The 15,895-nt window shown below is 41.8% G+C and overlaps 1 protein-coding gene across 4 annotated transcripts; it reads right to left on the bottom strand.

Moving 5' to 3' along the window:
• On the bottom strand, positions 1-15,079 carry LOC112227910 (RB1-inducible coiled-coil protein 1-like). Of its 4 annotated transcripts, none has more exons than XM_024392904.2 (17): positions 14,274-15,079; positions 13,924-14,016; positions 13,518-13,751; positions 13,204-13,353; positions 11,114-11,350; positions 10,818-10,922; positions 10,339-10,590; positions 9,833-9,928; positions 7,060-7,284; positions 4,309-4,420; positions 4,048-4,071; positions 2,799-2,848; positions 2,421-2,654; positions 1,045-1,170; positions 573-809; positions 386-490; positions 1-178 (listed from the first exon to the last, which is right to left on the bottom strand). In XM_024392904.2, the coding sequence occupies exons 1-17, from the start codon at positions 14,307-14,309 to the stop codon at positions 143-145; spliced, it is 2,352 nt and encodes a 783-aa protein (XP_024248672.1). In that variant the 5' UTR covers positions 14,310-15,079; the 3' UTR covers positions 1-142. The 4 variants fall into 4 exon arrangements, with proteins under 4 accessions (XP_024248672.1, XP_024248675.1, XP_024248674.1 ...); XM_024392907.2 differs by having other exon boundaries at positions 2,421-2,651; XM_024392906.2 differs by having other exon boundaries at positions 13,518-13,748.
• Between the last annotated feature and the right edge of the window lie 816 nt (positions 15,080-15,895).

The raw sequence follows: 15,895 nt of genomic DNA, 5'->3' as shown, positions 1-15,895 counted from the left end.
ACTCAGGGATGCTGGCCTTCTAGGCAGAGTTGCAATGAAAAAGCCATATCTCAGACTGGCCAATTAAAAGAAAACAGATTAAGATGGGCAAAATAACACAGACACAGGACAGAGGAATTGTAAAAACACATGGTCCTGGTCTTCAATGGTCTTCCTTTTGGCCCTTGTACAAATGGAGCTGGAGAGAAAGTGGAATTGTGAGTGAAACATTACATCAGACATGAACAAGAATCTAATATCAGTGCTTTAAAAGATTAGAGAATAGGTGAGAGGGAGGGGGAGAAATAGAGAGAGAGAGAGAGAGAGAGAGAGAGAGACAGACAGACAACCAAAGACACAGAACAAACATAACAGGTAGTGGAGGTTGTGGGGTAGCTGGTCATACCGTTCTGCGGTCCAGCACATCTTGAAGCATATAGCGAATTCGGGGCGAGGTCCTCCTTCTCTCCTGTATCAGATTAATCTGGGTGTAGTGTTCATCCATTCTGGGCTGTGGAAGTATAGACCGGCTAAGTGAATGCTAATGACTTACAAACAGACGCACATCAATAAATCCATACAGACAGACAGACCTGGTTCTTCTCAGAGTCCAAGTCTTTGCCAATGGTGAAGAGTATTGTGCACAGACCCTCTAGCGAATCATCATCTCCATCCTTTATTAGCTTTACGATGCAGTAGTCTATGAGGCCCTCAGTCATCATCTTCAACTTGAACAAATGGCAGATGAATGTGATGTTGCATAGCAACTCCCGCTGCCCCTCTGCCTTAGCCTCCTCCAGCTCCTCCCTCAGTCGCTGACGGTCCTCCTCCTGGAAGGAAATCAGGATGTCTGTTCAGCCTGCCTTGTACTAATACAAATTGCATTGGACTAAACAAGGTACAAGTGTTACAATGATCAGTTGAAGGGAATACTTTGAATGTAATATCAATGTAAAGTTAATCAATTACAATTGCTTATAAAATAATAAGGTATTAAAGAAATAAAGTTGATGTAATGTGGATTTTGACATCTCAAAGATGAAATGTTGCTGTATGAGGTGCTACCTCAGTGGTGGTGTCGAGTTCCCTCTGCTTTTCTTTTAAGATCTTTCTATTATCCTTCTCAAAGCCCTTCTGGCATTGGTTCAGCAGCAGCTTGCGGAAATTTACTGTCACTCCAGGTATTTTGAGCTGAAAGGGCAGGATATGTAGGAGACAAAAACTCATTAACGGGTTATCCGATTATGGAGCGAGAGAGACAGAGAGTTAGATTTGAATTAGTTCGGATTAGATTCTGAACATTGACCACTATTACATTACTGTATTGGATACTTATTTGGTAGATATACAGTCACTAGTGAAGGTCTACACCCCTTGCACACAGTCTTCACATTTTTGCTGCCTTCAAATAACAGAAGGGTTCAAAATCTGGATTTCTTCCTACAGATCTACACAAACTACTTCACATTTTCAAAATATAAGACAAATTAATAAAAATTGTAATGTGAAGAAATATTGATTGCGTATGTCTTCACACCGCAGAGTTAGCCCAATACTTGGCGGAAGCACCTTTTGCAGCCATTACAGCTGTGAATCATTTTGAATAAGATTCTACAAACATTACATAACTCTCAGGGCATTGTTTTTAGTCAAAATTGCTTAAGCTCAGTAAATTTGGTTGAGAATCATTGATGGACAGCTATATATTTTTCACGCAGATTTAAGTCAGGGGGTTGATACTGTATCACTCAGAAACACTCAATACCTATTGGAAAGCCATTGGTGTGTTTTTTGCATAAAAATGTGCTTAACTGTCCCACTAAAAGGGAACTCTATCCCATGGTTAAGTTTGTAGAAGACTATGGCGGGTTTTCCTTAAACCTTTCAAATGCATTTTGATCTTGACAAACTCCCCAGTTGCTGCCGGTGACAAGCACACCCATAACATGTTGCCACCACAATACTTGAAAATGTTGACTCCAATGCTTCCCACAGTTGTGTCATGTTGGCTGGATGTCCATTGGGTGGTGGACTATTCTCAATACACAGGAAACAGTTGAGCGTGAAAAACCCAGCCGTGTTGCAGATCTTGACACATTCAAACCGGTGCGCCTGGCACCTACTACCTACTACCATATCCCGTTCAAAAGCATTTACATTTTTTGTCTCACATACACAATTCACATCTCAATTGTCTCAAGGCTTAAAAATCTTTCCCTCTCCTTCATCTACACTGATTGAAGTGGATTTAACAAGTACATCAATAACGGATTGTAGCTTTTACCAGGTCAGTCTGTCATGGAAAAAGTGTTCCTAATGTTTTGTACACTCAGTGTATGTTGCCCTAAGAGCTGGTAAAATTGTATAAAAAACAATAAACAGCTGTTGGTGACAGGCAAACACAAATACACACATGGAGACTTGTACAGATGCATACGTACCCCCTTGAGTTGGTTGCACACCTTTGCATAGACCTCAGCGCTGGTAGGGTTTAAGATGGCCCTCTCATATATAGAGTCAATGATGCCCTGGAGTTTGTCCTCTGTGTCAATGGTGAATGCACTCACTACCTTCATTGACTGATGGAAGTTCTTGGGAGTCAGGCTGGTCAGGATGTTATCCATTTGTTCATACATTTCCTCTGTCTTCACTGTCTCTAGGTCCACAAGGTCCTGCTTCAAGTAATAAGTTAAGGGGGCAGAAGAGGGAGTAAGCAGAGTTAAATAATAAAGGGGCAGCATCACCAACAGATATTATCTCCATCGTTATTCAACCAGGAGCGTATTACACATGTACATATTAATCTGACCAGATCTTACCAAGTCCTTTTCTTCCACTGCCTGTCTGCTAGTGCTAAGAGAACTGATAGCTGAGAGGGAGAAGAGAGAGAAAGAGAGAGAGAGAGGAAATGAAAACAAGAAGAAAGAGGAGGTTGTATGTCAGTCCTGTATGTTAGGTCCTTCACTTTATGCCAGTAATTGTGCTGTGATGGTACTACCCAACTAGCACATTTGGTTCCTTGGAAGTTGTGGGAACGTACGTTTTTGGTTTCCCATTAGTTCTGGAAACAAAGTCATAAGTTTCCTTACTGGTAAAACTGAAAGTTTAAAAAAAATTCTCCACACTTCTCCCAAAGTATTGAATGGAAGTGAAAACGTAGCCTGTTCAGGGAACGTACATACATTTTTCAAGGAGGTTCTGAGAGCGTTTTACTATGTTTCCCTGAAAGTTGTCCTGGGAGGTGGTATTAACATTCTGAGAACTAAAATTATAGGTAATTAAATAACGTTCTGCGAATGTTTCAACACTGCTAATTTCATTTAACTGATTTTAATTCCAAGCATCGATAGGACACATGGACATTATTTTGCTTAAGCTTTAATCATGCAAACACATTTTTAATTGTGGTATGCCGTCAGTGAGACTTGAACCTATGATCTTGGAATTAGTCCACAGTGCCACCACGACGGAGCTATCACGCCATGTTTTTTTTACTCACACAAAACTGTTCATTTTAGTTTATTTAAACAGACCACATTTCAAAGGGAACAAGCACTCATCAAAATTAGGTGTGGCCAATTAGTGGGTGCGGCCAACACACATGAACACACTTAACAAGATAGGAAATATATGTTTTTAAATAAAATTCTTAGAAACTTTTTTAAATGTTACTAATGTTTTCTTGTGTTTTTTTTTATAGAAAGTTTTCTTAATGTTCTGAGAACATGACTTTAAATAGAACATTGAGGAAACCTGTAGAAAACTTTATCATGAAGTACTGAAATTCCCACAGAAAAACGTTGTTTCTTAAAACATTCTCTGAACAATTTGAGAACATTATTTGAAATAGAACCATGAGGAAACCTGTAGGAAATGTTAAGATGAAGTACTGAAATTCTCACCAAAGAAACATGGTTTTCAGAACATTATGTGCTAGTTGGGTAATCTGCACCATTCCCAGAACGTGGTGGGAAGGTTGTATGCAAAACTAACCATAGGACAACCATGCTCTCACCAAGATCTAAGAAACATATGGTTCTCAGAACGTTGTGCTAGCTGGGTACTTACTGTATGGTCCCAGACTTTCTTCAACTGTTGAAAGAAATAGAGAAAAAAAAGTGTTAATGTATGAAGGAATTTGGCTTGTGGACAGAAATAGTAGGCCTTGGGTTGCAAAAATCCCAGTAATTTAACCAATATTCTCAGGTTGGCAGATTCCCTGTATAAGGAAGGAATAAGCAGGGAATCTAAATTCCTCTAACCAGGATTTCTGGAGAATCTGGGCATGTTGGGAAAAATACTGGAATTTTGCAGACCTAAAATAAGCACCTGATTTAGAAAACTCCACAAATTGCAACTTGGAGGAATCTTCAAATTGCTTTTGCATTTCAGAGGCACATGTCCTCACTTCTTCAAAAGCCTCAGTGATGCTGGGCAATTTCTACAAACAGACAAGGAAACATGCAGGACATCAGATATACCACAATCCCATTTCAGAAAAACTTCTTAATACACCGCAACATGGTAAAAGTCAACATATAAGGCGTTCATATAAATAGTTATATGTAGTGAGCAGAGATAGAAGTTTGCTATATTATTGTTTAAATATATATTTATAATACCTTTTCAAAAAAGTTCATCAAAAACAGATCAAAACAATGAACTAAAGGTTCACAAGATATTAATTAATCAAGTCTTCCTGGTTTGTGAATGATGTCAATTTCTCCCAGTTACTTTCAAATAAAGGATTTTGGAGTCTTAAGGTATATGTATGTCAAGCTTTCCATATTAAAGATATCTTGGATTATCATTTTGGGGCTTCTACTTTATACCAGTTCCTGGTAATGGCTTTTTTACTTGGAGCAACAAGTATTTGTGACTGCCCATCACATTCTCTGGGACAAAATAAATGGGTGTGGTTGGCATCTACATAGCCACACAGCTGCCAGCATGGCTGTTGTATAGTTAGCTGTTGACTTTTGATTCTAGGTGTGATAAAAAAAACGACTTGTTTCTCCAACAGAACTCTCCATGTTCTTGAGTTTGAAGAAGTACAGTGCATTCAGACCCCTTTCTTTTTCTACATTTTGTTACATTATAGCCGTATTCTAAAATTGATTAAATTAATGAAAAATCTTCAATCTACACACAATACCCCATAATGACAAGGCAAAAACAGGTATAAATTTTTCTTAGCAAATATTCAGACCCTTTTCTATGAGGGTCGAAATTGAGCTCAGGTGCATCCTGTTTCCATTGATCAACCTTGAGATGTTTGTAAAACTTCATTAGGGTCCACCTTTGGTGAAATCAATTGATTGGACACCTGTCTATATAAGGTCCCACAGTTGACTGTGCATGTCAGAGAAAAAAACCAAGCCATGAGGTCGAAGGAAATATTTATAAAGCTCCGAGACAGGATTGTGTCGGGGGAAGAATACCCCAAAAAAATTCTGCAGCATTGAAGGTCCCCAAGAACACAGTGGCCTTCATCATTCTTAAATGAAAGAAGTTAGAAACCACCAAGACTCTTCATAGAGCTGGCCGCCTGGCCAAACTGACCAATCGGGAGAGAAGGGCCTTGGTCAGGGAGGTGACCAAGAATCCGATGGTCACTGACAGAGCTCCAGAGTTACTCTGTGGAGATGAGAGCATTCCAGAAGGACAACCATCTCTGCACCAATCAGGCCTTTATGGTAGAGTGGCCAGACTGAAGCCACTTCTCAGTAAAAGGCACGATAGCCCACTTGGAGTTTGTCAAAACGCACCTAAAGGACTCTCAGACCATGTGAAACAAGATTATCAGAGGCAGGGACTGGGAGACTAGTCAGAACCGAGGGAAAGATTAACAGAGCAAAGTACTGAGATCCTTGATGAAGAGCACTCAGGACCTCAGACTGGGGTGAAGGTTCACCTTCCAACAGGACAACAACCCTAAGCACACAGCCAAGACAACGCATGAGTGGCTTCGGGACATGAACCCGATCTAACATCAAAGGAGAGACCTGACAATAGCTGTGCAGTGACGCTCCCCATCCAGCCTGACAGAGCTTGAGAGGGTCTTTAGAGAAGAATGGGAGAAACTCCCCAAATACAGGTGTGCCAAGCTTGTAGCGTCATACACAAGAAGACTCGTGGCCGTAATCGCTGCTACAGGTGCCTCAACAAAGTACTGAGTAATGGGTCTGAATAGTTATGTAAATGTGATCTGTTTTTTAAGTTTAATACATTTGCAAAAATGCCTAAAAATCTGTTTTTGCTTTGTCATTATGGGGTATTGTGTGTAGATTGATGAGGGAAAAAACAGTAATCAATTTTAGTATAAGGCTGTAAATGTAACAAAATGTGGAAAGTCAAGGGGTCTGAATACTTTTTGAATGCACTGTATGTTTGGTACTGCATATATTGTCCCAGTCTTCCTCTGAGATGTCTATATTCAGTTCCTTTTCCCATTTTGCTTTAATATAACGAGTTGAGTCTATCAGGCCATGACACAGTGAAGAGGTTGTCTTCGACATTGCCTGTTTATATGCATTTCGAATCACATGGATAGTCATACGTGGTATGAAAGAAGGCTCTGTCATTTTTTTCTCTTTTTCAAAATAGTCCATTAACTGTAAGTATCTGAAGAAATCTTGGTTTTCCATCCCACATTTCTCCTTGGAATTAAAACAGAGTTCTCCATCCTCTACAATGGCACACAATGCTGTCATGCCTCTCTCAGCACATTCCTTAAATGTTTTATCGTAGATACCTGGTTTAAATTTGGACTCAAACGCAAACCATTTCAACATTCTGATTTCCTTTTCCAGGTTGTGTTCTACAATCCAAAACAAGAGGTCTAGTGTAAATGATGATATAGGGTTAAGTATTCCTGTATTCCCAAATGGGTCTTTATCCCCAGCTGAAGTTGTCTATAGTATAAGTGCTGAATGATATTGACTGACCAATACAGAGAAAATAAATACCTTTGTTCAAAACTGATCCAAACATTTCCCCTTATAAATGTTCAAACTTTACACACTTCAAAATGTGCTTGTAAACATCTGTAGCACTTTATTCGAGCGTTATTGATTTTACCTGTAGGAAATGGGGGTAGACCTCTATGTGTGGAAGCTGTCTACCCTCTGTTTCGGTTCTCTTCAGCTCATCAAGCTCCTGCTCCAGTGTCTGTAGGAGTCCCTCAGCCTCACTCACCATCTCCTTCTCTTTAGCTTGGATCACCTCTCTCACCTCTGAGCACCTTGTCTCAATCAGCTTGGTGAAGAACCTCTCACTGTCCTCTATTGTAGCCTGTGATAAGCACTATCAAAAGACAGAGAGAGAAAGAGGCATCTTGTTGAGACATTTGGCTCAGAAACTTTGGTAAGCATTGTCTGCGTCCCGAATACTCAGCACTTCCCCCAAAGTATTGACTTGCATACTCCCCGTCATGATTGATGGGCTGCGGGGGATAGCTGACGTTTTACGGGTTCCTGACAAATACTGCTAATTTGTGTTTTTTAATGCTGATCTTAACATCGTTACATAATGTCTCCGTCATAATGTCCTATGATCGAAAACGGCTTCTGGACATCAGAGCATCGATCACTAACCTCAATTTGGATGAAGATTTCTACTTCAACGAGTCAGCAGCTCTAGACGTTCTTCTTACTTTGTACCAGGCCCTAATCCCTGGGACTTGAAAGAGGAAGCAGCGGCTACAAAGAGACAGGCGAGGCGGCATGCTAATGAGATTACGTCGGCGAACAAATAGACGGCCATTTCCCTCTGTTCTGATGGCGAATGTGCAGTCACTGGAGAACAAACTGGATGAACTCCGTTCGAGACTATCCTTTCAACGAGACCTAAAGAACTGTAATATCCTATGTTTCTCAGAGTCTTGGCTGAACAAGGTCATGGATAAGAGATATCTCGTGGGTTTCTCCATGCATCTTCTAGACAGGACAGCAGCCTCGGGTAAGACTAGGGGATGGGGGTGTGTCTCTTTGTTAATAGCAGCTGGTGCGTGATCTCTATTGTTTAGCAAGTCTCTAGTTTTTGCTCCTCTAAGTTGTATACTACGCAGCTGTCTATTTACCACCACAAACCAATGCTGGCACTAAGACTGCACTCAACAAGCTGTATTGAGCAATAAGCAAACAAAAAAATGCACATCCAGAAGCAGCGCTTCTTGTGGTCAGTGATTTTTGTATTTATTATTGGTACTTTTTACCCCTTTTTCTCCCCAATTTCATATCATCAAATTGGTAGTTACAGTCTTGTCCCATCGCTGCAACACCCGTACGGACTCAGGATAGGCGACGGTCGAGAGCCATGCGTCCTCCGAAATACGACCCCGCCAAGCCACACTGCTTCTTGACACAATGCTCCCTTAACCTGGAAGCCAGCCACACCAATGTGTTGGAGGAAACACCGTACATCTGGCGACCGAAGTCAGTTTGCACGCGTCCTGCCACCACAAGGAGTCGCTAGAGAGCGATGGGACAAGGGCATCCCATCCGGCCAAACTCTCCCCTATCCCAGATAGCGCTGGGCCAATTGTGCGGTGCCTCATGGGTCCCCCGGTCGCGGATGGTGATTTTAATGCAGGGAAACTGAAATCCGTTTCAGCTCACTTTTATCAGCATTTCACCTGTGCAACTAGAGGTGACAAAAATCATCTTTGATCACCTTTACTCCACACACACAAAAAAATACAAGGCTCTCCCTCACCCTCCATTTAGCAAAACTGATCATAACTGCATCCTCCCGATTCCTGCTTACAAGCGAAAACGCAAAACGGAAGTACCAGTGATGTGCTCAATACGGTAGTGGTCCGATGAAGTGGATGCTAAGCTACAGGACTGTTTTGCTAGCACATACTGGAATATGTTCCGGGATTTATCTGATAACATTGAGGTGTTTACCACATCGGTCACCAGCCTGACAGCACTTGAGTGGATCTGCAGAGAATGGGAGAAACTCCCCACATACAGGAGTGCCAAGCTTGTAGCATGATACCCAAGAAGACTTGAGGCTGCAATCGCTTCCAAAGGTACTTCAACAAAGTACTGAGTAAAGGGTTTGATATTTCCAGTTTACTTTTTTATAAATTACCAAAAATGTTGTTTTTTAAAATGTTTTTTGCTTCGTCATTATAGGGTATTGTGTGTAGATTGATGAGTGGAAAAAAATCATCAATTTTAGAATAAGTTTGTAACGTAACAAAAAGTGGAAAATGTCAAGAGGTCTGAATACTTTCCGAATGCAATGCATGTTGGTTACCCAAAATAAATGCAAATAAAAAAAGCAAACACAATTGAGATTCACCCATAGACGAGCCCTAAAACAGCTCATCACACAGTGTGGGTGACTGCATACTTGGGAGTGTTTCTGAAAGTGGGCATTGCAAAAGAAGTGTGTGGACCAACTGCGATGGGTCTAACATTAGTGCTCCACTATCCGTTAGACCAGCTTAATGTTTACATAGCAGGTGAAGAGAACTAACATAGCAGATTAGGAGAATTAAAGTGTCAGGTTGGGAGAATGAGGATAAGGTTAGGAAAAGGGTTAGGGTTAGCTAAAATGCGTGGCAGGTTAGAATAATTAACGTGGCAGGTTAGGAGAATGAGGTTAAGGTTAGGAACAGGTTTAGGCTTAGCTAAAATGCTACAGTTGTCAACAAGACTCATCGTGCAGCCCAATCAGCCACGCAAAATGGTCTTGAGTGGCTACAAATCTGCCCAATTACATGATTCACTTTCCATACAACCACTTCTGTTGATCCTCCCACTTCTGTTGACACGACCACTTTCAGACACACTACATGTGTGCAGTTATCCAGGACTCCATCAGTCAGCTAATGTCGCACCTTTAGAGACTCTACTTCCTGTCTCAGTTTCTGTAGTTCCTCCTCTCTCTCCTGGATTATCTGTTGGCATGTCTTCAACTGCACATTCACCTTTTTCTGTGGACAAACATACAGATAGTTGTAATTGACATCACACAATGGATCAAACCACATCCCTTTCTGATAGATACAGTACCAGTCAAAGGTTTGGACACACCTACTCATTCCAGTGTTTTTCTTAATTTAGACTATTTTCTAAAATGTAGAATAATAGTGAAGACATCAAAACTATGAAATAACATACATGGAATCATGTAGTAACCAAAAAAAAGTGTTAAACAAATCAAAATATATTTTATATTTGAGAATCTTCAAAGTAGCCACCCTTTGCCTTGATGATAGCTTTCTACACCTTTGGCATTCTCTCAATCAGCTTCATGAGGTAGTCATGAATGCATTTCAATTAACAGCCTGCCACATATCTATGTACCTCTTATACTAAGCCTATAATGGTATCCCATCCACACCTTTTTGGTAGCCCCCGAAGCAGCAGCTGAGTCTTCAGCTTTCAGCTTATCATCATGATGAGGACATGTGTTCTCCTGTAGTGGTATAGATGTGCTGATCAGCTTCTGATTCTTCATGGCTAATGACTTATAGTGAGGACGCAAAACAGGTTCTGTGTCTCCAGGTCCCGTGTGTTTCTCAGCATCATTGTCAGCTTGCAGCCCGGTCTTCTCCATCTTTTCCACCAACTCACCAAGCTGGGCCGTTTCTTTCTGGAGAGAGAAATACACACACAACAGAAACATTACATCACTCATCTAAAACATTACATTTTGGCAATGCAATAATCTGTAATATTATAGAATTGATAGAACTGTAATTCCTACAATTGATACATATAAACCACATAATATGGGTTTAATAGCATAGAACAAGAAAATGAAACAACTAAGAGGATTGATATGGGTGTTTAAAGAGGTAGACAAATAAATGGTCATACCTTTCGGAGGTCCAGCACATCCTGCAGCATGCTTGTGATTCTGGGGGAGATTGTCCTATTCTTCATAATCTTCACAATCATGTTGTAGTACTGATCCATTCTGGGCTGTGGAAGTATAGACAGGCCAAGTGAATGTAGTTGACTGATTTATAGATCTGAATCTATTGGATTGATCAATCCCAAAATGTGGAATAAAAATGCCATTAATTTTGCTGTCATGGATAAAAAATAAAATGTTTTTATTTTGTTCAAAAACAGACAGACGGATGGATGGATGGACAGACAAAATTCTGTACCCTGGCCTTCTTAAAGTCCAAGTCCTTGCCGATGGTGTAGAGTAATGTGCAGAGACCCTCCAGAGAGTTATCATCTTGGTTCTTCAGCAGCTGTACGATGACGTCGTGCATGACGTGCTCAGTCAGCATCTTCAACTTGAACAACTCACACATTAACTTGATATTGCCTAGCGACTGCCTCCGCTCCTCGGTCTTGGCCTCCTCCAGCTCCTCCCACACTCGCTGGCGCTCCTCCTCCTGGAAGGAATAAGGAAAGTTAACAAGTTAAACTATACAAATTGTTACTAGTTAGATAACAAACCATGTTCCAATTATCAATTGAAGGGAATAGCACTACAATATACACTGCTCAAAAAAATAAAGGGAACACTAAAATAACACATCCTAGATCTGAATGATTGAAATATTCTTATTCAATACTTTTTTTCTTTACATAGTTGAATGTGCTGACAGCAAAATCACACAAAAATTATCAATGGAAATCAAATTTATCAACCCATGGAGGTCTGGATTTGGAGTCACACTCAAAATTAAAGTGGAAAACCACACTACAGGCTGTTCCAACTTTGATGTAATGTCCTTAAAACAAGTCAAAATGGGGCTCAGTAGTGTGTGTGGCCTCCACATGCCTGTATGACCTCCCTACAACGCCTGGACATGCTCCTGATGAGGTGGTGGATGGTCTCCTGAGGGATCTCCTCCCAGACCTGGACTAAAGCATCCACCAAGTCCTGGACAGTCTGTGGTGCAATGTGGCGTTGGTGGATGGAGCGAGACATGATGTCCCAGATGTGCTCAATTGGATTCAGGTCTGGGGAACGGGCGGGCCAGTCCATAGCATCAATGCCTTCCTCTTGCAGGAACTGCTGACACACTCCAGCCACATGAGGTCTAGCATTGTCTTGCATTAGGAGGAACCCAGGGCCAACCGCACCAGCATATGGTCTCACAAGGGGTCTGAGGATCTCATCTCGGTACCTAATGGCAGTCAGGCTACCTCTGGCGAGCACATGGAGGGCTGTGCGGCCCCCCAAAGAAATGCCACCCCACCCCACGACTGACCCACCACCAAACCGGTCATGCTGGAGGATGTTGCAGGCAGCAGAACGTTCTCCACGGCGTCTCCAGACTGTCACGTCTGTCACATGTGCTCAGTGTGAACCTGCTTTCATCTGTGAAGAGCACAGGGCGCCAGTGGCGAATTTTCCAATCTTGGTATTCTCTGGCAAATGCCAAACGTCCTGCACGGTGTTGGGCTGTAAAGCACAACCCCCACCTGTGGACGTCGGACCCTCATACCACCCTCATGGAGTCTGTTTCTGACCGTTTGAGCAGACACATGCACATTTGTGGCCTGCTGGAGGTCATTTTGCAGGGCTCTGGCAGTGCTCCTCCTGCTCCTCCTTGCACAAAGGCGGAGGTAGCAGTCCTGCTGCTGGGTTTTTTCCCTCCTACGGCCTCCCCCACGTCTCCTGATGTACTGGCCTGTCTCCTAGTAGCGCCTCCATGCTCTGGACACTACGCTGACAGACACAGCAAACCTTCTTGCCACAGCTCGCATTGATGGTCCCTCCTGGATGAGCTGCACTTACCTGAGCTACTTGTTGGGTTGTAGACTCCGTCTCATGCTACCACTAGAGTGAAAGCACCGCTAGCATTCAAAAGTGACCAAAACATCAGCCAGGAAGCATAGGAACTGAGAAGTGGTCTGTGGTTATCACCTGCAGAACCACTCCTTTATTGGGGGTGTCTTGCTAATTGCCTATTATTTCCACCTGTTGTCTATACCATTTGCACAACAGCATGTGAAATTTATTGTCAATCAGTGTTGCTTCCTAAGTGGACAGTTTGATTTCACAGAAGTGTGATTGACTTGGAGTTACATTGTGTTGTTTAAGTGTTCCCTTTATTTTTTGGAGCAGTGTATTACCAATGCACAGTTAGGGCAACATAATCAATCGCACATCAAAGCATTAAAATCATACAGAGGAATTAATATAATTTAGATCAGATTAGAATATCTCAAAAAGATGTTTCAAAATGTTGGTCTATAATGTAGTCGACAGTGTCTGAAGGGATGGATGTGCTACCTTGGTGATGGCATCCACCATCTCCTGTTTTTGCCGGAAGATTTCGCAACTGTTTCTCGCCATGTTCTCAAAGTTTGCTTGGACTCGGTTCAGAAACAGCGTGCGGAAATTTACTGTCACTCCTGGTTTGGCAGCGGTGGGTACTCTAAGCTGAGGAGGAAGATATGCAGAAGGGAGAAAAAAACGCAGGTTAAAAGCACAATATGTATGATTTCCTGCTGTTCTTGGTGTGTGGTCACTGGCATTTGACAAAAAATAGCAATCACCTCTGAGAAACAGACAAAATAAAAACAGACGGAGAATTGTAGACTTACCCCCATGAGGCAGTGGCAGATGTTGGCATAGGTCACAGACCTGGTAGGATGTGCCAGGGCCCTCTCATATATGAGGTGAATGATGCCCTTCAGTCTGGCCTCTGTGTTAATGGTGAACTCAGTAATTGCCAACATCGATTGCTGGAAGTTGTTTTGATTTACCCTATCCAGGATGTAATCCATTTGAGCATACAGTTCCTGTGTCTTCTCTGGCTCTGGATCCTGAAACTCCTTCTTCAAGTTATAAATTGGGGGACAGGTGAGGCAGTGACAGACATCAAGGTTAAAGAGGGTAAGGAGGTCAGAGAAACAATTAGGGGGCAGTGTGATATCACCAACAATTTAATCAGGAGGGAATCACTGAACACACATGTACCTACTGTGTACATATAAACTCTGGACTTACCAAGTTCTGTTTTTCCACAGCCTGTCCACTGGAAGAGGGAGCTGGTGACTGGGTTTCTTGTTTGCATGTCTTCTTGGTCCCACTCATCTTCTTCTGTGGACAAACACACACTGGTATTGAGGCAATAACTACCGTGGTATTACAACATACACTCTTCCTGAATGTTATATTGTGATAGAAAGAAATGTGTCTTTGCCTTCTCTGGTAGATGGGAGGGGCCTGTGTAATTCACTGAACTCACATGACACGTAAAGTACAATGTACACGTAGGATAATTTCATACTGTGAAACATTCAATGATACTCCATGTAGTTTAGTCACTGCAGACAGGAAAATGTTATTATCCATACCTTTTTCTTGTTAACCAGGTGCTGATTTCTCAGCATATGTTTGCTGAGTATTTCCTCAGTATATGACTATGTTTCCAGATCCAGTGTCATCCGTTTTGCAATCCAGTCTTACTTTTTTCAATTTCATCAAACTTGGTGTTTGTGTTTAGTACAGGTATTGGGGTGTAGGTCTCTGCACTGGAAGCATATCTGTTAAGGTTACTTTGGTCATCCTGATCCCAGTTACCAATACATAATTTGCAGTAACTCTGTACACAGGGAATTCTCACCGGATTCAGTAAACCCACAGATTAGACAACTTCATTTTTTCTGATTCAAAATATCAATAGTTTGAGCCACAGCAGTCTTAATAAAACACGTCACTGTACTGCTACAGCGCAGTTGTTGGTTTTGTTTCTTGTACTGCTAGCGTACCAAAATATAGACCACCGTCTGTAGTTTCCAACGTCAGCCAATGACTCCTAGTGGTTAGAACAAACAACGAGGTGGGCGGAGCCAAACACGAGCTAGCGAGAGCCTATTGGCGCGTTCTAGCATATATTTGCGTATTTCCGTTAGTAAACGACTCTATAGTGAACGTGTATAATCAATTCGCACTTGCACTCCTTCTAAAGAACGAATGTTTTTCTAAAAAAAAACATTGTCCACTCTGTTCGTAACATATTTTAGTTTTGGAAACAGTGAAAAAAGGAGGAACCCGTACACAGTTCCTGATAGTATCACTGCTCTTTATTCAGCATTTCGCTCCACTCGCAATAACATCCGCTAACCATGTGTATTTGTCCGATTTGAGTTTACGTATCCGCCTCACGGCCTTCGTCAGAGCGTTTGTGAGTTTCTTCTTCTTCTTCGTCTTCTATGAGGTTTAACGGTGGTTGGCATCCAATTTGTTGCATTACTGCCACCTGCTAGACTGGAGTACAACTCCATTACATTTAATGTATTCCTACCTCATGCCATCATCCTGAAAAGATGGGACATCACCACTTAACACACCCTGTAACTCTTCTGCTGTCAAGTCTCGCACAACCAAATACCGCTATGCAGCTGCCACCACAACCTCAATTTTCTGAGACTTCCGATCCATCCCTACAGTACAATTAATAACCATTGCTATAAATGCTACAAATCCCATTTTTTTGAAACTTATATCACCTTTTGGCCTATCCCTCTGTACTGGTATATCTCTACTACTCTCACCACTCCTCCCCCTTAACCCATCTTCCTCTACTTTCTTCAATGCCTCAGTATATGACAACTTCTGCACTACTGTAACCCTGGAAACGGCAACCTGCTTCTCTCGCACGGGGCATTTCTGATCCCCAGCTCCATAGGCACCCCTACAATTAACACATTCCACTACTTTCCCCAATACTACACATTCCCTTGTCTCATGCCCTTCTGCACATTTCTCACACCTTGGACCCTCCTTTATACACACTGCTGCCACATACCCATAAGCTTGACACCTGTAACATTTTAATGTATTTGGAACATACGCTCATCAAATCAAATCAAATTTATTTATATACAGTGCCTTGCGAAAGTATTCGGCCCCCTTGAACTTTGCAACCTTTTGCCACATTTCAGGCTTCAAACATAAAGATATAAAACTGTATTTT

The sequence above is a fragment of the Oncorhynchus tshawytscha genome, linkage group LG29 (assembly GCF_018296145.1).
Source record: "Oncorhynchus tshawytscha isolate Ot180627B linkage group LG29, Otsh_v2.0, whole genome shotgun sequence".
Lineage (NCBI taxonomy): Eukaryota > Metazoa > Chordata > Actinopteri > Salmoniformes > Salmonidae > Oncorhynchus > Oncorhynchus tshawytscha.
This window is presented reverse-complemented; position numbering and strand designations above follow the sequence as displayed.

Excerpts from the sequence above, each read along its gene's own strand:
- LOC112227910 (XM_024392904.2), bottom strand. The coding sequence starts at position 14,309 with ATGCTGAGAAATCAGCACCTGGTTAACAAGAAAAAG. Across the intron at positions 10,923-11,113 it reads TGGACTTTAAGAAGGCCAGG|CCCAGAATGGATCAGTACTA; the intron begins GTACAGAATTTT and ends ATACTTCCACAG. Across the intron at positions 179-385 it reads ATGTGCTGGACCGCAGAACG|CTCCATTTGTACAAGGGCCA; the intron begins GTATGACCAGCT and ends CTTTCTCTCCAG.